The sequence below is a fragment of the Odontesthes bonariensis genome, chromosome 6, assembly GCF_027942865.1.
Source record: "Odontesthes bonariensis isolate fOdoBon6 chromosome 6, fOdoBon6.hap1, whole genome shotgun sequence".
Taxonomy (NCBI): domain Eukaryota; kingdom Metazoa; phylum Chordata; class Actinopteri; order Atheriniformes; family Atherinopsidae; genus Odontesthes; species Odontesthes bonariensis.
This window is the reverse complement of record NC_134511.1, coordinates 10,036,105-10,056,291: the sequence shown is the minus strand read 5'-3', so window position 1 is coordinate 10,056,291 and position 20,187 is coordinate 10,036,105. Positions and strand designations below refer to the sequence as shown.

Sequence of the window (20,187 nt, the reverse complement as noted above, 5' to 3'; positions counted from 1 at the left end):
AAATAAGTGAAGACTCATTCGTCTTTTGGAGCTGAGGGCATAAATGCACAACAACTTTGGTGTCCCTCCCAGTTTCCCCTGGATGTACAGTTAATTAGCACAATCAGAGGTGACTTTCCACTGGCAGCGTTCGTCATCTCTGTAGCTGAAATGAGACGCGGCTTAGTGCTTTTCTAAAGGGAAAGACTGAGGAGGAATAACAGTCTCGCGAAGGTAAGCAGCTTAGCAAATGTTTCCCACCTCAGGTGTCGTAAAGAGTTCAGAACCACAGCTTGTTCTTTCACCTGGAGCAGAGTGAAGTGCCCACAGCGTTAGGGCCTGGCTGTCATGAAGGAGAGCAGTGACAAACAGAGAGTATGTTTCCTATTTTAAAACCGCTAAAGTTGCTACAGACGCAGGAAAGTATTATCAAGTCAATGCTGTTGAGTGAAATTACAAAAAAAAAGGACGTAACTCCTGCTTCAATTAGGGCAAATGTATTCTGTGTGTGTAAACATACCAACGATAATTACTCTCTGCAAACTCCTCTATAGTGAACTTACACTAAAGAAAAGGATGTTTCCTTCTCCTGGCACCTGTTTGATAATGATGAGGAGGCCAAATCTCTGTCTTCTAAAATCAATTCAAATGACTGCATTGGATGTGAGCTCTATTGATCGTCCTCTTTAAAACTCAGCCTCTGGGCAGATTATAGAGGCTGATTGATTAGCTGCATGCTATGTTGTAATTACAATTATGTTGTACAGAACTGAGTGGATCAGTGTTAACATAAAAAAAAAAAAATTATTCGCCCTTAGCGTTGCATAAACAGAAACATTACTTAAAACACTTTAACACTGTGTTTTTTTTCTCATGGACACGTGTGTCATATTTAAATGGAGTTCAAAAACATGTGAAAGCTTCAGGTGGGTCGAATAGATTCAGGTGGGTCGAATAGAGTTGAATAGATTCAGATGAGAAGTGGAATCCAATTTACAACACATGTCATCTCAAGAAACTTTTTTCTTGTTTTTTCTATTTCAAGTCCAGTGACATTCAGTTCAATTCAAGACATTTTTCACTTGTACTTATATGTTACCAATTTGTAAAAAGTTGCCTTTCTAAAGACACTAAGAAAGGAACGGGGTGAGAGGACACGGAAGAAATGCCAACATCCACAGAAATACCAAGCCAGGGATATTTGTTATAGTAAAGAAAGAAGGAACACAAAGTTATTGGCAGCAATGGAAGCAGACACTTCCATGAAGAGGAAGGAGAGCAGTGAGTCAGGGTGTTCAGTACAACACAGGTCCCCCAGCAGGCCAGGCCTACAGCAGCATAACTAAAGAGATTGTTCAGGGTCGCCCAAGCCATCCTTAACTATAAGCTTTATCAAAAAGGAAGATTTTAAGCCTAATCTTAGAAGTAGAGAGGCTTCCTGAACCCATATTGGAAGCTGGTTCCACAAGAATGGAGCCTGATAACCGAAGGCTCTGCCTCCCAATCTATTTTTAGAAAACTCTGGAACCCAAAAGTAAACCTGAAATCTGAGGGACCGGGTGCTCTGTTGGGAAGATATCAAACTGTGAAGATCTTTAAGATATGATGGCCATTAGAGTTTTATAGGCGAGGAGATGGATTTCAACTTCCATTTTGGACTTCACAGGGAGCGAAGAAAGAGGAGATCAAATTTTAGAGAAGGTTGAAAATGAAATTCTTTATCTGAGATAGCCTGCACAACCATGACTAGAATGAGATGGTGTGAAGGTAAAATTACAGTGACGTTCAAAGAGCAGAGACTATGACCAGATTGGTAAAGAGAATTTCAGAATAACTTTTTTTGACAGATTGGGAAACCGGTGATGGCCAAGAGAAGCGAGCAGCAGAAAAAGCCCACACTCACCACAGTGGAATAAAGACAGAATGTCAGGGAGTCGATGTTTCCAACTGAACAGGGAATTTAGCTTCAATTCAGTCTTTTAGTGTTCATTCTTCATTAATTGGCTTTTAGTGCCATCATCATTTTGGGAAGCTATGTAACTGTAACTGCTTCAGAGAATTGTTTCAGATTGTATTTATAGCTTAGTGAAATGATGCTTAAAATGATCCTCCATGAAATCCCCCCTCAGCTTTACATAGTTTTTTTTCTGATGGTAACTTGTCTGCGACACAACAACCTGACCTAACTTAGCTCAATACCATTTGCTGTCACTCTCGCTAAATCCTTGAGCCTCAGTTGCCACAGTAATGCTACTTTTAAACCAAAAGTGGTGGGTTTAACGTTTTTTTTCTAAATGTGAGTACACCTGCTCAAAAACAAGCAAAGTCGACCCTTTCCCACTGCAGTTTGGTCGTGCGTTTAACCTCAGAGCTCCAGACGCTGAAATGAACACAAAAAATGGATGTTCTACCAGGAAAAGCCCGTACGCTACAACAGCATAAAGTAAAGGAAGTTCCGTCTGATAGCTGTGACTAAAAGAAATTGGGCTTAGCTTTGGTTTAGCTTTCTGACTGGACCTTAGAGTGAGCTTGCAGACAAGTCAAATCTGCCAATCTAATTTTTTTGTTGCAGTCAGTTTTAGGGCATCCATTAAAGAAAAAAAGGAGCTGTGTTCACTCTTGCATTCCTGAGCGCAGCACCCCCTTTGAAAATGAACACGCGAACCCAGGTGTTGTGTTCTCGACACTGCCAGTCGAAGCCAATAAGCCCTGAAGCCCCATGATTACTGCAGAGACCGTAGACCCAGGAGTCCTGATTTAATCCTTTTTCATTACACTCCAAAGCCAGATATTTACATGTTTTCTAACTAGATTAACTGACAATCTGGTGAATAGCTGCACGTAAGAAGGCACACTATTTCCCTCAGGAGTTAAAGTTGGATTTACATACATCCATATACAATATTTTCTGCTCATTCAAAGAGCAAAAGAATGGATGACTTTGAAATTGTTCAGTGTTTTTTTTACATAGTATATTTTATTGTATCCCTAGCATGAAAGAGAAAAAACAATCAGCTATCAGCCAACTTTTTATCTTCTACATAGAGCTTTACCATCTGTGCGTCCCTAGAAAATATGAATATTGATCGGTCGGTGCTGGAAGTTAAGATAAAAAAGGTTATACCAACCTATAAAAGTTAGCTGGTTATCCAGTAATCACAGGGGGAGCAGTTCGATCCTCGGGCTTCAAATGTACAGTGCTTGCTACCTCTGTAGCTTTCATGGACTTTTTGCTCCCAGTGTTGAATGAATAAGTTAGCAGCCAGGCACTATGAATTTAATCGCAGATCATTTACCCTTTTATGTGGGATTCTGTTCACAACCTGTCTCAGCTAACCTCCTCTCCCCAAATTGTAGTTTGAGAGGTTTTCAAGATTGTGTCAAAGCCACTCCACCTCAGCAGCCAAATACTCAGCACCTTTAAATTATTCATCAGTGTTTTGTGTTCTCTGATGTCTCATTCACTTCAGACTAATATGCTTAAACAGTTGCATTAAACAGCAAAATGATTGTCTCTAGATTGATTACAAATCTGTTTTTTGAGTAAGATAGAAAAACAGATTTGTGTGTTTATTCTTTATCCATCCAGTTAACATTCAGTCCCTACAGAAATTCTCCCTGTACCTACAGACCTGTGAGTCATTTCAACAGTTAGTTTTGTAAAGTTATTCAACTCCATGCCCTGTTGTCTCACACAAATGGCTTTGAATGAATGCAACAGAGTTTCTGCTTTTTTTGATGACTTTTACACCCAGAGCAAAACTTATTTTCCAACCCAAATTGCCCAAAATTGGAACATGGTGTAAGATGTGAATGAGAAAATAAAGAATGCAGTGATTTGCAAATCTCGTAAAACAACAGTTATTCAGAACAGAACATGTTTTTGTTTCTACTTATTCTTCCCTTTAATTATTACCTGCTGTAAAGCACTTTGGTACACCGTAAGGATTGTCTGTAAAGGGCTGTATTAATAAAGTATATTTTACATTTTACATAGAAAACATGTCAAATGTTGAAAGTGCGGCCATTTACTGATTCATCTTAAATTTGATAGCAGCAACACATCTAAAACGTTGGGTTTGTGGACAGCTGGCAGAACATGACTTACTAGTGGAACATGTAAATCATTTGGTTAACTGGTAACAGGTCAGCACTGTGAGTCTTTCAGAAGTAAAGATTGTTCAGCAATCGGCAAAATCTGCAGCTGCAGGGGGATCATCCTGATCTTTATCAGCACTCAGTTCAAAAACCTGCATCTCTGTTGGCTATGGGGGTGCATTAGTGTCTCTGGCACTGGCAACTTGTTCATCTGGAAAGGCACCATCAATGCTGAAAGGCACATGCAGGTTTTAAATTTAGAGCAACATATGCTCCCATCCAGATGACGTAATTTTCAGTGAGGCCTTGCATTTACCAGTACGACAATGTCCCTAAACCAACTTTTTCATTGTGTTGAAGTATTGCTGCCTCCAAATGAAATCATATATTTTTAATGAAATAGAATACTTTTAACATTTGGTGTTCTCTCTATTTCGTTGTGAATGACATATTGATTTACTTCCGTTTTCGTTTACCCTGTACTCCCTAACCGTTTTGAAGTTGGGGTTCTATGTGCCGCATGTGTTTTCAGGCTGAAGGCTCAGACGAATCAAACATGCATTTATTTTCTTCAGTTTCACATTTAACCAGACATGGACTTTAAAGGAATGGTTCGGCGTAAAATGATAATTTGAGCATCACATGGTCATGCCACATAATTTAAATGGGTGATGAGCCTTTCTCCGAAAGACCGCGGCATTCCGAAGTTGGCTATTTTGAAGTGTTTTGTTAGAAACGCAGCCAAAGCAACTGGACGGGGCCAATTTGGAAAATGTAAGAAATCGGTTGTTTTTCCGCGATAAACAAGCTCAAAAGCGCTACATACTTCTTACTTTTCCAATTCGGTAGATCTACATATTGTTTGAAACATTGTATGAAACCACAAATAAGGGATAACGGTGTAACAGCATATGAACTGCATATTTTGTCGTTGCCTTTGCTTTTGCCTAGAATGAAAAACATGGCACACGGCTATGCAGTGTAAAACAAAACAAAAAAACTCACCTTTGTCTATTAGCGACACAAAATGTCTTTTAGATGACAAACAGGTGTTTTCATTCGGCATATCTGTGCCTAACAGTTCCCACTCCTGGCAACAGAAGCTCTCCTCCTCCGACGGCATAACCTCGCAGCACTCGCAGCTACACCACCATGTACCTCCAGTACGCGACCGAGCAGAAGCGCCCACTGACGCTTGCTCCGCACATCTCTGTTGTTCCTCCCGTTCCCGCAACTCCTCGTCTGTATATTCGGGCTCAAACAAGTATGGTTGACCTTCAAACGCAAATGGCTCGTCTTCGAAAAAATTATGGTCGTCTTCTGCCATATTTGCGTCTCAGCCTCCCTTTGATAACTTGAAGCAGTGGGCCTACATCCGGGTCAGACTAGGAGTTGGAACTACCGGTGATGCCTCAAAAAACACAAGCCAGTGAAAGGCTGTGTGGTCCGATGAACTTCTCTGTGCCTCGGTTTGCTTGACGAGGCCTTTGTTATGACACAGCTGAAGTTTGTAGCGTTTTTGAGCTTGTTTATCGCGGAAAAACAACCGATTTCTTATATTTTCCAAATTGGCCCCGTCCAGTTGCTTTGGCTGCGTTTCTAACAAAACACTTCAAAATAGCCAACTTCGGAATGCCGCGGTCTTTCGGAGAAAGGCTCATCACCCATATAAATTATGTGGCATGACCATGTGATGCTCAAATTATCATTTTACGCCGAACCATTCCTTTAATTGTCAAACCTAACTAAGATTTACAAGACATGACAAATAAACTGTATCAACAACGCTTTGCAAATGTGAAAAAACATCAGTACATTAACAGAAACGGGCACAGACTTTCCTCCTCTACAACTTCCACGACTTAAAAGTACTCTGCGAGTTCCAAACACACAGATGCAGAAGCCACAACACGAATGCAAGAACATAGGTGAGCTCGCAATGAAATTCTCAAGAGGATGTTGACAATGAGCTCTCCAGGCCTGGAGAGCTCATTGTCAACATCTCTCACACAATCACACATACTTTAAATTGACTGTAGAGTAACCAACATGCAGGAGCTGTGTGAAGATGTCCCAGCTGCCCCTCTAATCCTCCATTTGAACCTCAGGTAAACAAAGTAAAAACCGCAGATGGTCTAATGAGGCTTCTGTGTATGGGAGCTGTGCGAAATAATTCTGTCACAAGTTTAAAAGGGCTTTGTGCGTTGAGAAAAAAGTCAATCTCCTCAGGTAATTGTTGTGTGTGCCTCTGCAAACAAAGAGCCATTCAACCAAGCAATTGAACAGAAATGGAGAAGGAGGAGGCGGCAGACATGTTCAGAGAGTTCCATAAATCTCTGTAGGATTCAGAAGCTGATTAGTGTTTTCTAATGAGTACTCAGAAATGAGCTTGACAGAGGAAACAGTTTTTAATCACCTCCTCCTGAATAAAAAAGGCTATTATTCTAAGGTTGGTGTCAAAGTGTCAACTTGAAATGGGAACATATTGGAAGTTAGATTCATGGACAAGAGCAGAATGTATTTCTGGAAATTACAAATGGTAACTAAGACTGTTGGTCTACAGTGCAAATCATTAATTTTCCCTCCTTTGTTTGACGTGTCTGAAAATATTCCACGATCCTAATTTGATAAAGTAATGCCAACCATAGGGATGTGATCATTATAATTGGTGGTGCACTAACTTACAGTCAATGGGAGTCCTGCCTTGACCACAACTTTCTACAGCCGATTCCTTAAGCTTTAAACAGCCATGAGCAGATGTTGCAGAGACGCATCGTTTTGAAAAGGATGATTACTTTTTACCTGTTGATGTTCTGTACGGGAGAAAGCCTTTGCATGTGGCATTAACATTCAGAAAGAGCCGTGTAATTGTGAACGAGAACACATCTAACACTACTAAGGTATTGTTGGTGAAGTTTGATTTGGCGAAATAGAAACTACAGCGTACTCCTTACAGTTAGCAAAAACAAATATCACTGATGACTAGGGCTGAGCAAGTTTACCGATACTGCGGTATATATTGATATTTCGTTTCCCGATAAAGTATCAATTTTTCAGCCGCCAGTAACGATTTTTTTTTTTTTAAGCAAACTTTATTGAAAAGTCAGACGTTAACAATTAGTGAAAACACAGAACATTAATATAATACAATACAATGCCAGGGGGTCACACTATACAAAACAGTGATAAAATAGTTCATAAAGATGTTGTATAAAGTGCACAGCTCTCACGTTTGTCACATGTTCGTTTGTTTCTGTTTGTCTGGCTGTGTTGTCCTTCCGGTTCAAAGGTTGGACCACCAGTCCAATCAGCGACGATTCATGTCAAATCACACTGTCCCTTTTTTCCCCAGAAAATGATGTAAGTGTATCGAATCGAATCGTATCGAATCGTATCGTTGGCTGAATATCGTGTATCGTATCGTGAGATTAGTGTATCGCTACAGCCCTACTGATGACATATCTGAACACCAGTGAAGACGTGTCGTAGCTCATTTCCTTTACCATCAAATGTTGTGACAAATGACTGTTGGACATGCAGGTGTTAATTGATTTAGCATCATTTTAAACATAGAGTTGTGGACCACGCTGTACAGTGGGGCAAACACGTGTCACTGATTAGTGGATGTGCTGAAAAAAAATGTCCGCTCTGATGGCATACAGGTGATTAACTGTATGATCGTTAAAAAAGACAAATTTTATATTTATCTGTGCTGACTATCGCGGCCCCCTTTAAGTTGACGTGCTGTACATTTTAGTACATTTCTCCTCTGAATATTTCTTTTCATTTAACTTCAGGTCCATATCCCAACACATTCAGTTTAAAATAAGTAATTTTCATCCACACTAATTCAAGCTAATTGCCCTTTAAAAATCTAAAGGGGATGAAAGATTGAAATGTTCTTGATCCCTACGATCAGCTAAGTCTCCAGATGTGCTTGATTCAGTTTGAGTTAATCGGTCTAACAGTTTTTTACCAGAAGTTATAAATATGTTTTCATTAAGCGTATTATAGAGTCAGAATTTCTTCATTTAAGGCTCTTTTAAGCGGTTTGTATGTATTTACATGAATGTAAACTTGAATATTATAGTGCCACCTACATCATCTCCTTTATCTCAGGTATTTGGGATCAGATCAAAAATTTGATGTTTGATAGATGGGTTTGATAGATTTGATAGACACTTTTCTGAGTAAAAGCTTGTTCTGATTCATATATTTAGACCCCTAAATTGTAATTAATTTAACTATTAAGTAGTTTGACGTGTCAAATGTTTTAAAAGCTCCCCCGTGCTTGCCCTGCTGTGAACAGCACACTGACACAGTGGGACATATAGAGCCAGATGTTTCTATCAACAACTAGCAGAAAGAAAAAATGTAGCTACAGCAGGGTGACACTGCTGAATGTGCAAATAAGCTCCTTCCAGAGAAATAAACTAAATGGCAAGTGACCTCATATACATATGTATCGTGTTGATAAGTTATGGCTCCAAAAAAACATCTCGTATTGCAAATTCAGAGGTCACCAACAATAAAGGCAAGCCTAACTCTGGCTCAAAAAGAACAGTTTTTATCTGTGTCTAAAAGTATTATTGGCAATGTTGTAACAACGCTGTAACAATGCTGTAACAATGCTTTAACAATGCTGTAATAGCAGTGGGTTCAGTAGGAGCAACACAGACAGAAAACAGTGTGCAGTTACTCTAACGAAGTGGAAACCAGCACAGCAGTGAAATGAAAAAGAGATCACTGCCATGCACGCATTTAGAGGCTTCAGGGGCTTCAGTCTGTGGGTGAGATAGAAATCACTATAACTGTGGTTATGATGAGTATAGTTGGATTTTCTTTGCTCGCTGCATTGTAAATGAACGGCAGATAAGAGTTTCATGTCAAGAGAGGCCAGTGTCAGAGTTTCACCAGCTGGAGCAAGCATAGGCTAAAGACTTAAATAATTGCTCAAGGGGCCCGAAGGCTCAGCTGACTTCTCTATAATTAATCTAATGAGCTGCTGTAAACCGTAAAGGAGTATATGACAACTTTACCTGGAGAGGAGATCAACATCAAGCTTTTACCAGATGAAACCTCTCCAGTGCACCCGGCCGTGGTGCCTTTAACAGAGAGGTACACACTGTAGCATTATATAGAGAAGCGGAACTGCGGGATATGTGCGCACCTCTGCAGTGGATCTACATTTTTTATTAGGCCATTACTTGTACTGTGTTTAGTCATAATCTGTTGTGATGTACACCTCATATGAACCCTCTTGTATAGGCATCCTTAATGTCAGTTGAATCTTTCTTTAAAATGTATCAGAACTGCAGAACATCCTGTAATGCTGTGAGAGACGTTTCTGCACATACAGTCTGTTTCAGCAAACCAGCCACGGGGGATGACTTGAGCGCTGAGGCTGGCTTCTGTGTTATCCTCTGACTTTATTACTTGATTTATGCATTCTCATTTTTTTCTCAGTTTCGTACATTTGACCCGTGCAAACAGCTCTGGTGCAGTCACCCAGACAACCCTTACTTCTGCAAAACCAAGAAGGGGCCTCCTCTCGACGGAACCGAGTGTGCGCCAGGAAAAGTGAGTTCTCTTATGTGCAGAGTCGGGGTCAAGAGTATGCAATGGATTATGCACATAATAATTTAATCTATATGTAAATAATTAATCCATACATTTTTCCTTCCAATGCTGTGTTTTTGCTGCATTAAGATTCCGCCTGTCATTCCACAGCCATGACAGCAGCAACCGCTTCCATTGCTCTGGAAAGGTTTTAACGGGATATTTTCCAGCTAAAGGCATTTGTTCCTTTTTCAGGCACAAGAGCACAAGCGACACTGATCCACATCGATAAGAGCTGGCTTGTAGGCTTTGTCTGTGTTCCGCAGGGGTCTGTGCAGACCAATTAAGATCCTCCACAACAAGCTGGAAAAGCCATTTCTATATGGACCTGCTTTGTCACAATGGGGCACAATCCTGTTGTGACAGGAAAAGAAAATCCCAAACTGTTATTGTGCAGTAAATCATCTGAAATGTTGGTGATTCTTGTAGCACTCTGCATTGTTGTTTTTCTTTGTTTGCTTTTCCTGTGTCAAAGAAAGGAATAGTTTGTGTTAGTCTTATTGTTCCTCTCTCCTTCATCTTGTTTAGTGGTGCTACAAAGGTCACTGCATGTGGAAAAACCCAAATCAGGTCAAGCAAGACGGTGCCTGGGGCTCCTGGAGCAAATATGGCTCCTGCTCACGCTCCTGTGGAACTGGAGTTCGCTTCCGGACACGGCAGTGCAACAACCCTGCGTAAGTAACCAAAGCAACAATCACAAGAATGATACTGGTTCGAAATGACTCGCCGAACCTTTTCATGCACCTAAAGAACACAGAAGATTTTATTTTAGGCTTTTTACTAGATATGTTAGGGAATTGTAAAAAGGTCTTTATTAGACTAAAATGGATCATGGTTTGTAATTTTCTGACATAATGTCTTACAGTAGCAGAAAAAGTGACAAAAAGTGTCAGCTTAAAGGGAAGAGGGTCTGTGTGGGAGGCGATTTATTAGCCATCACAAGCCAGCTGTCTTTAATGGATGACAGCAGTGTTGTACTTTCTTTAAACACAACAAATATATTTCTCTGACTTTAAACAAACAAGCAAAAAAAGATTCCTTCTATCACAGAGGCTGTTTGATAGGTTTAGAAAAACATCGAGCCCAGTTCCTGAAACAACGCTGAAGAGGTTTTCTGCCTTTGGAAAATGACAGCAAAATAACTGATAAATCAAAATCATTCAAAAATAATTAGCCTACAACTGGACTTTATTAGTGGACCTCTGGCTTGTCATGAGCTCATATAGGCTTGTCGTGTCAGTCTGGCCAGTCATGCCTTCAAACTCGGGACCTGCCCGTGGCATCACAGGACTGAAGTATTTCATGAGAGAAGTTTATCCTTTTTTACTGGGAATCTGAAAGTGTCGGGCGTTTTGGAGCAAATACCAAGTGGGTATCAGTGTTGTCTCTGCAGTGACTTTTATCACTGCAGTGATAAAACACGGCCCTGCGGGGCTCCTCTGCTCTCCTCTCCTCCTCATTTTTAAGTCGGACTCGCTGGTGAACGATCAGTTAAAAATATTTGAGCTGGTGCATCGGGCCCCCCTTCACCCCTAAGCTGCTGAAGAAGTATATGAACCTGCACTGAATCAAAAGCAGAGCTAAAATCAATAAATAATATCCCTAAATATGTATTAGTGTTTTGACAGTGGCTGTCAGTGGCATCCTCGGTCTCTCTGCGGGCTTTATAGGCAAACTGTAATGGCTCCCTCTGTGGTACTATGATGGCTGCTGACAGCCCTTTCCATCCAGAGGTTATTTAAGTCATGAGAGCCTGACTTTTTTCCATATATTGGGAACAGTGCAGGTATCCAGAGTCTTGTTAAACCTGTCTTTAACTGGGTGGAGCATACTTGGGAGGCAGTCATCTTAGACCCGGCATTCTGCCCATCATTTTGTTCACACCTTCCCACTTACTTTTCTGTGTAAGACTGGTTCTCATTTTTCCTCTTGAATTCAGTGTTTTGCTGTGTATATTTTGGCCCAGAGCTCCTCCCTTGTATCATTAACCCTTTCAGTGTCCCCCCCCCTTTTGTCGTGAGGATGTAGCTTTTCTTTCGAAAAACAAATTTGACTTCTTTGGCGTTACAGCCTCCTCACACAGCTGTATATATGAGGTGATGCTGTCTGTCAGCACATGCATCTCTGCATGATTCCAAAAAATACATCCCTGTTTGTGATTTCCATACAGATTCTCAACTTGTCTTCGCCTTCCTCATTCCATTTATGTATCACTGATAAATAAATAAATTTGGTCATATAAACACAACTTAGAGACATTACTAACCTTCAGTTTGGTTTAAAAGGGAAAATTTCACAAAGTAAAATTGTTGTCATGAAGTTGAACAGTTAAGATGAATAATAATAAAAAAATGATCTTTCTGCATCAAGAAATTACTAAAACATTTATCAGTTATGATGTTACAATATTTATATTGAATTGTTAATTCAATACACAGGCCATGAATTAATTGTCACTCATATAAGCAGTGAATGGCAGCTCTGACTTTCCGTTCAGTTTTTCTTTCTTTCTTTTTCTTCTCATTTGATTTTCCTCTGCAGAGTGATTAGTTGATTGAGACACACCCGCTGCAGCTCGTCGTTTGCAGTAGTTTTCTCAGCGAATGTTGGACCGCATTGACAGAAGTAGATCTTTACCTCATGGAGTGCGAGCGCCTTTTATGTCAGACAGACTAGATCTCTGTGTACTGATTCCTCATCTTTCATTTGGGACTGTCTCTCACATGTCTGAATACCCTTTCTTTTGAAAAATACTTCAGAGAAAGGAGAGCATCAGTACGCAGCTTCCTGAACAGATGGGTAAATAAGACCGGCACAGTTTTAATTGTCCTCCACCTATGACTGCCAGACAGGCTGGCATAAAGTAGTCTCTGGCTCACACAAGTCACATACGCACCAGCTCCTCATTATCACACTGTCTCCACAAACAGTCCCAAAATTCGCAGTGTGAAGCTCTTACAGTGATGAAAACTGCTATGTTAGTTCAGCGCTGTGAACTCATCAGAGGCAAATATTCTCATTTGTTTTCGACAACCCCAGTCTGTGGTTTATATGGTAAAGTATATGAAATATATTAAATTTGAGCAGGTTGAAGGTTATGTTTGTTTAGCTTAAAGACAAGAAAAGGGAAAGTAGCTGTACTTGCTAAATGTTAAAAATCTGCCTAAAATTGCTAAAGCTCAAAAAATACATTCAGTATCCAAGGAAAAATTATCACAAATTACACTTGGAGAGATCTTTTTGCTGTATTGCAATGCCATATTCATAACTATGCCTTTGTTAGTGTAGAATCTTCTGACCAAACATCTTTCATGCAGGCAAATTTATTTCCAGTCTGAAACAGAACTGAGGTGGCTGAATGAAGCTTTCTCTGTGAGGAAGAGAAGATAACGATGAGATTAATAGGTTTCAGTTATGTAACAGAACACAGATGAACACCCTGCTGTTCTGTAATGGTGTGTATCTCCCATTAGTCATGATACTGAACAACACCAAAGTAAATGTCTGGAGTGCATAAATATGTTTCATTCGTTTTATTATCAGGAACTTTACCAACAGAGACAAGCTAACATGACACGGAACACGCCAGCTAATCGGTTCTTACTTACAGATAAAAACAGCAAAGCCTGCATCTGTTTGTCGTCCTTTTTTCAGCTCTCTCCAGAAGGGAAATCCAAGCTCGTGTTTATTTCCTTGCTCTCACTATCTACATCTCATCTCTTCCTCCTCTCTTCTACTGAAAGCTTTGTCTTGCGTCTCTTTTCTGCATCTGCCACTTTTTCTCAACTTTTTTTTTATTCAGCTTTAAAACTTTATTATGGCAAAACTATGTTGTTATGTAGTTGTCAGTGTGTGGTGTAATACCCTAAAGCACACCGGTGTGGCGTGGTGTCTGGAAGAACTTTAAAATGAAAATGGCCAAGTAAAAGTTCCATGTTTGGTGGATCCGCCAATTACTTTCTTTTCCGGTTCCGCAGCAGAGAGCAACAGACTTTCACAAAATAAAAGCCTGTGAGCAACAGACTTTTACAATAATACAATAAATAATAAAATGGCTGGTTTGTGGAGCAGTGGGTTGAGCAGGTGCCCCATGTACAAGAGGCTATAGTCCTCGCTGCAGCTTATTTCTATTTCTAATTTTATTCTTTTATGTTATTGTTGAGTGATGTACTTTGAAAGTGAAGTTTAACCGGACTCAAATTCCTTGTTTGTTTACTCAAACCTGGCCAATAAAGCCGATTCTGATTCTGACCCCGATTCGAGTCCCGCATTGGACAGCCCTGTGCTGCATGTCGTTCCCCCTCTCTCCGCCCCCTGCTTCCTGTCTCTCTGAACTTTCCTATCCATTAAAGGCACAAAAGCCCCCCCAAAAATTGAGTTTTTAAAATTTTCAAAAAAATTTATTAAAAAGTAAAAATAAAACATGCGTTAAACATGCGATAAAATATTTATCGGCGTTAAATAATCGATGCATTAACGTGATAATAACGAGTTAACTCGCCCAGCCCAAGTTTCTACACATACTCTTGGTCCTCCCTTTCCCACTGCCATGTTTCTACAGTAGCCCTAAGTGGACAAACGGTGACAACAGTGGCAGCTTTCCACATATTTCGCCGCTGTCATTGTCCTCCACTCGTTGGCTGGTATAGGGTGATTTATGCAGTTGTTTGCAGTCTGCAACTCTGCCACTGGATGTCACTAAATCCTAAACACCGCCTGCTTAAGCTGAGCTAAAGATGGTCCACTTTTTGTTACAGTTTCTTATTTCATCAGCAGATATGAAAGGTAGGAGTGAGGCAGATCCTTACCAGAGCCAGTTCCAGGGGTGATTGCTCTGTCCCATTTAGGAAGAGCGCTTTTAGTCAGGCTGTATTATCCCACAGAGCCTCTCACACCTGGAACATAATTTCCAGCACAATTAGAGAATTGCCAACATTAAATTAATTTAGTAAACAGGTTAAAATCATGGCTACTGGATAAACAATACTGTCAACATAATTCTATATAGTTGGTCATGGCAGTTGTTCTTAACTTATTGTTGTATTGAACTTTGTATTTGTATTTTGTATTATTTACTTTAAAATGAGTGAGATATCTTTGACTTTTTAATTTTACAATTGTGTGCAATACTTGTTTTTTTATTTCTTTTTTAAGGAACATCAAACCTGTCAAGGGACTAAAGATGGAAATTAGCCTTATGGCTACAATCTTGTATATTTTGCATTTTGTTTTAAATGCTAGTAATATATGCATATCATGCAATAAATGTATATATATCCCTTTTGTTAAATAAATATACTTGAAACTTGAAACTTTCTACATAAGGCATATGTGTAAATGAATCACCATACTCTAAATTATAAAGTATGTGATGATCCTATGTGACTAAATATGAGTGTGTGATGGTTCTTCGAATGTATTGAAAACCATGAGAAACAGCACAGACTCAAAAGGGGCCAAGATCACTGACAGCAGAGGATTTCTTGTCACTCTCTTTGTTTGAAAGAAAAGCTTGTTGTCCATCTGGCTGCTCTGATGTGCATCACTCTCCTTCCCACAGACCCTCCAACGGTGGCCAGGACTGCCCGGGAGTAAACTACGAGTACCAGCTCTGCAACACAGACGACTGCCCCAAGCACTTTGAAGATTTCCGAGCCCAGCAGTGCCAGCTCCGCAACTCCCACTTTGAATTCCAAAATGCCAAACACCACTGGCTGCCCTACGAGCATCCCGACGGTAAGATGGAAAATGTCAACAGACTGTTTGGTTTTAGCGTCAGGCTGGTGACAACGGAGGTTGACGAGTTGAGGCGGGGTGCAGTCAGCCTGAACTGAGCAACATTTATGGATTATCAGAGGGGGGATGTTCCCTGCAGATCAGCAGGCACACTGCACCGCTTTGTACAAAGGGGACGTACTCAATTGTTTGTTTTTTTTCTCTCTCATGCTGCCTTTTTTTGTTCGCACCCTTATTCTTTCTGCTTTGGGCAAAGCTGACGAATCACAGTTGTGCTGCTTCAAAAAACGGCATCCTTTTTAGTTGTTTGTCCCTTATCAGACATAGCTTTTCTCCGGCCTTACTCCATGGAGCTGTTGGCTATTTATTGCCTTGATATTGGCAGGATTTTGAAAGTCAGTCTTGTAGAAAAGAGGTTGGAAAATTCACTAAGAGGCTGGAGCAGCAGGAGTCGATAAAATGGGCACCCATTTTTCGGTGGAACATAAAGTGCGCACTTTGAAGTCATGAAGTCTGTGGCACAATTTGACAAAAAGGGTACATGAGAAAGTGCAGGTGCTTTTCGACAGACAGATTCATAAATGCATTTAGATTCTATTCACGGGAATAATGAGGAAAATGACGTGGAAAGTGTGTCATGATAAAAACTTCTAATTCCCAAGGGATGGTCCACTTATGTACCAAGAGTCAGATACTGTAATTATGTTGTGATTTAAGGTGGGCTCTACACTACTGTGACAGTTTATTGTTTTTTTCAAGTAAAACCAGAATGACTGAAGCCCTGCGAACCAGAGGGAGTGATTGCACATCAGTATTGTTGTCCTAGAGACTGGGTTCTTATATATCTACAACCTTTAAGTTTTATAAGGTTTGAATTACTGACACTGACACACACATCTGGTTCTGTACTTTCTTACTTTGCCCATGTTAGACTTAGCAACATTATTTCCCCTCTTCACCCATCCATCATGCACTGTTGGAGTCAGCTGCTGTGAAAATGTCACATTGGAAAGAACAACGATTTGTCAACACTCCAGCCAATTATTTGATGCACCCTGCTGGGTTAAAGTTACATGGAATGAGAGGAAATGATTGAGACTTGGACATCATTTTTACATTGATCCTCATTAAACTTTCTTTGAATCGCAGCTTGTCTGCTCAGTTATGTTTCACTTTCATCTCAGGGTTTATTGAGGCTTAGATTTTTTGTTACAGACCTCATAATGGGTCATTGTAGTGGGTGTGTTGTGCAAACCTAATCCTTATCATAGTAAAAAAAAAACATTTAAGCACCATAATCCTTCAGCTTGATCGTATCACAACTGCTGTGATTTTGCCTCAGATTTTCTCGCAGTTTTTTTAAAAACACTTAACGGTTTATTGCAAAAATGATCCAAATTCAAGCGATGGCCAGCGATGGTACGGTTTGATCGATCAAAAACACAATCTCTTTAACCTGCTACAATACAATCCCCCGGTTACCACTCTTTGCATCATTTTTGCACCAAGATGTAGGAAACTGCATCTTCCCTCTCACAGCGTCACTTTTGAAGCTAACAGACTCACATTTGCTCTGCTCGACTCCTCCAAATGACAGTCTGACTGCCTACCTGCCCCACACACCCCCAAATAAAGGGAGGATTTTCAGTGAAATGTTCAAGTGACCCCCTTTTCAAAGAGAACAATGTCTAAAAGTCTCTTATCCCTAATCTCTAATCTCTAAATCTGATGTGTTTGTAAAATCCTTGGCGTGCCGATGGTGGTAAAATCGTGACAACGGATCTTTTTAAGACTTTGACAGGCACTCAGGGGAAAAGAAATGACAAATCTCAGCTTGTAATTAATTTATTCAGAAAGGAGTCTGTGGAACTTACTGTGTGTTTTATAACTTTTACAAAGCTCCAAAGTTTTTATCCCAACTTTTAAATGCCCGACTGAAAACCTGATGGAGATGCTCAGTTCCACCCACCAATCACATTTATCTAATTGCCAATTGATCACTGTCTGAGCCACGGCTGCAGCAGTACTTTTCTACACTGTATAAACCGTTTAGGAGAAGCTGCTTTACAACCGATATGGGCACTGATCAAAGTGGGCATTTTTCAATCCCAAGAACTTATTGGCGAGTTAGACTTGAAGCTTGCATGTGCTGCTAAGACAACTAGTGGCAAATCTAGTGACTTTATAGTATGATGACACTTTTATCTTATTTTATCTTCTTTGATTTTGTTGTATTTTATTGTTTTCACTGTTCTTTTATTGTTTTCATTTGTTTTTTTACTTATTCTTCTCTTTATTTATTACCTCTTGTAAAGCACTTTGGTACATTGTAAGGATTGTCTGTAAAGGGCTGTATAAATAAAATACATTTACATTTACATTTAAGAACGAACTTTCACTTCTTCACATACAAGAGAGTCGCCAGTATTGCACTAGATGTCTGCTGTGCGTTTGCCCTGCGGTGAAGTGTGCGAAATAGCAGACAGGCTCACACGGTATCACCAACATGACAGAGATGAGGAAGAGAAGAAGCAAAGACTATCTATACACTGTACACTTCTAACTTTCTCTCTGAGTGATCACAGTGCATGTGAATGTAGCCAAAATCGCTGCACACACGTGGTCCTTAACTCAAGAGAGTGCTAAAAGACACATCAAACAATGCTGGGTTTTAAAAAAAAACAAGAAAGAAATCAGGCTCTCATAATAGCAGAAGCATTACAATGCACTGAAAAAAGTGCACACACAAAGGTGACTTCATGTCTTAATGGGCTGCTATTCAGTCTCATTTTCATACTCGTCTCGCCGTCTGACCCCAGTTCAAAGGAAACTATCTGAATGGGAGGGGCTATGTTGGGAGTTTTGCTGTATGAAGATGCTGCATGTGTGAAGAAAGTGAGCAGAAGGGACTTTAACTACATGGCAAATGTACCCCCGGCCTCTTGATAGTCTAACTAAGGTGGGACCCTTTACAGCAAAATAGGTTGGAAATATAAATGTTAACCACAGGAGGCTATGTAACAGCTCAGCTGTTCAGAAATCATACAAGTCTACCTTAAGCACCACAAAAAAATCCCAGAACTTGATGTAAAAGCGCCTTCTTCAGGTTTCTCTTCCTTTCAGAAGCAGTTCCTGTACATGGAAGTTATCAGATAAACGTCCACTTTCATTCTGCGCAGGGCTCACTCTCCGCTCTCTGCTATTTTCAGGTAGAAGTCTTAAAGGAGATACAAAAGCCTAGGTCTTGCAGATTTTACTTGCATTTTCAGGAGTGATCCAAACTTTGACTTATTCTCACATATTCAAACACGCTGATACAAGTTCCCAAACGTTTGAAAGTAATCCAGGTGTTACTTCCAGATGGCCCGTTCGAACTGACTCCACACACACTTCACTTCAGGGGACATTAAATCGACTACCCATCATTATTTGATGCACACACAGAATCGTGTTTAAATAACTTCAGAGGATATTACATTGACTTCCCATTTCCTGGAGACATAACCAGACCCAAACCACAATTACTGTTTGCCTTATTCACCAGTGTAAACATTGTATAGCTTCAGCAGGCAAAGGGCAGTGGAAGCAAGATCTCCAGCAATTGCATTGTCAAGTCTTAATACATTCTATCTCCCTGTTGTCTAATAATTCAGTAATCTGTTCTTGTAGCCAGCAAGAGATGCCACTTGTATTGCCAGTCAAAGGAGACGGGAGACGTGGCGTACATGAAGCAGCTGGTGCATGATGGGACACGGTGCTCATACAAGGATGCCTACAGTATCTGCGTGCGTGGGGAATGTGTGGTAAGGACGCGTTTAAGCACCATAATTTCATCATGTTCAAAGCGGGTGCAGGTAATCACTCACATTAGGACGCTGCAGCCCCTTTGAACTCTGAAAGCTTTCAACAAATTCATTCAATTACACAGCAGGATGGTAAAGAGCACACTTAGCTTCGGCCCTGTAAGACTGATATATTTGGTGCAATAAACAAGAATAAATAGGATTCCTGCAGTGAGCGAGTCGTTTCCTTCTTTTCTAATCCAGAGATTTCCCCCCTTTACAGCAGATAAATTACAACAGGCAGGTAAGAAGCTTTGCATCATTCCTCTTCCAGTCTTTTGTTTCATCTTAAGCATCTATTCTGCAGTTCACTCAAGTCTGTGTCACAGCTGCAGGGCCTGGCAGCTTATAGAAAATTGTTTTGGTCGGAAATTAAGACGCATGTTCCCATTTTGGCATTACTATAACTGAATTTGTATAACCTTTACTCGAGGAACTTTCTATGATGCAGCAAAACATACAAACTGAGCTCAAACGTCACGTCCTTGGCAGAAAAAAAAGATTCTCTCAATGCGCCTGAAGCCTTGACTCCTCTGTCCAAACGGATTCTTAACTGTAAAGCCGATAGCTTATGAAGGTGTCTCAGAGATATTTGACAGACCCACTCCTCGTCAGCTCATGTTGTGAATGTTACTGTCGCCCTCTGGACAAAAAAGTCGCAGCTCATCGTGTCTTTTTTTCTTTCTTCTCGTTCTGCAGAAAGTCGGCTGCGATAGAGAAATTGGCTCGAACAAAGTCGAGGACAAATGTGGGGTTTGTGGCGGGGACAACTCCCACTGTCGCACCGTCAAAGGAACCTTCACCCGCACGCCAAAGAAAACTGGTAAGAACCCGTGGAACCTTTAGGTCCTTAAAACTAGACAAAGATGTTTATTCAAGGGGCGGAGTTCTCCTACGTTTCCTTTCTTCTTGT

At 40.4% G+C, this 20,187-nt stretch overlaps 1 protein-coding gene across 1 annotated transcript in view; it reads left to right on the top strand.

Moving 5' to 3' along the window:
- Positions 1-20,187, top strand: part of adamts3 (ADAM metallopeptidase with thrombospondin type 1 motif, 3) — a 173,292-nt gene that overhangs the window by 116,133 nt on the left and 36,972 nt on the right. The window contains exons 11-15 of the mRNA XM_075467289.1: positions 9,544-9,657; positions 10,225-10,370; positions 15,257-15,432; positions 19,102-19,235; positions 19,974-20,097. Of these exons, the coding sequence (XP_075323404.1) occupies positions 9,544-9,657; positions 10,225-10,370; positions 15,257-15,432; positions 19,102-19,235; positions 19,974-20,097 (694 nt within the window). The remainder of the gene's footprint in view (positions 1-9,543; positions 9,658-10,224; positions 10,371-15,256; positions 15,433-19,101; positions 19,236-19,973; positions 20,098-20,187) is intronic.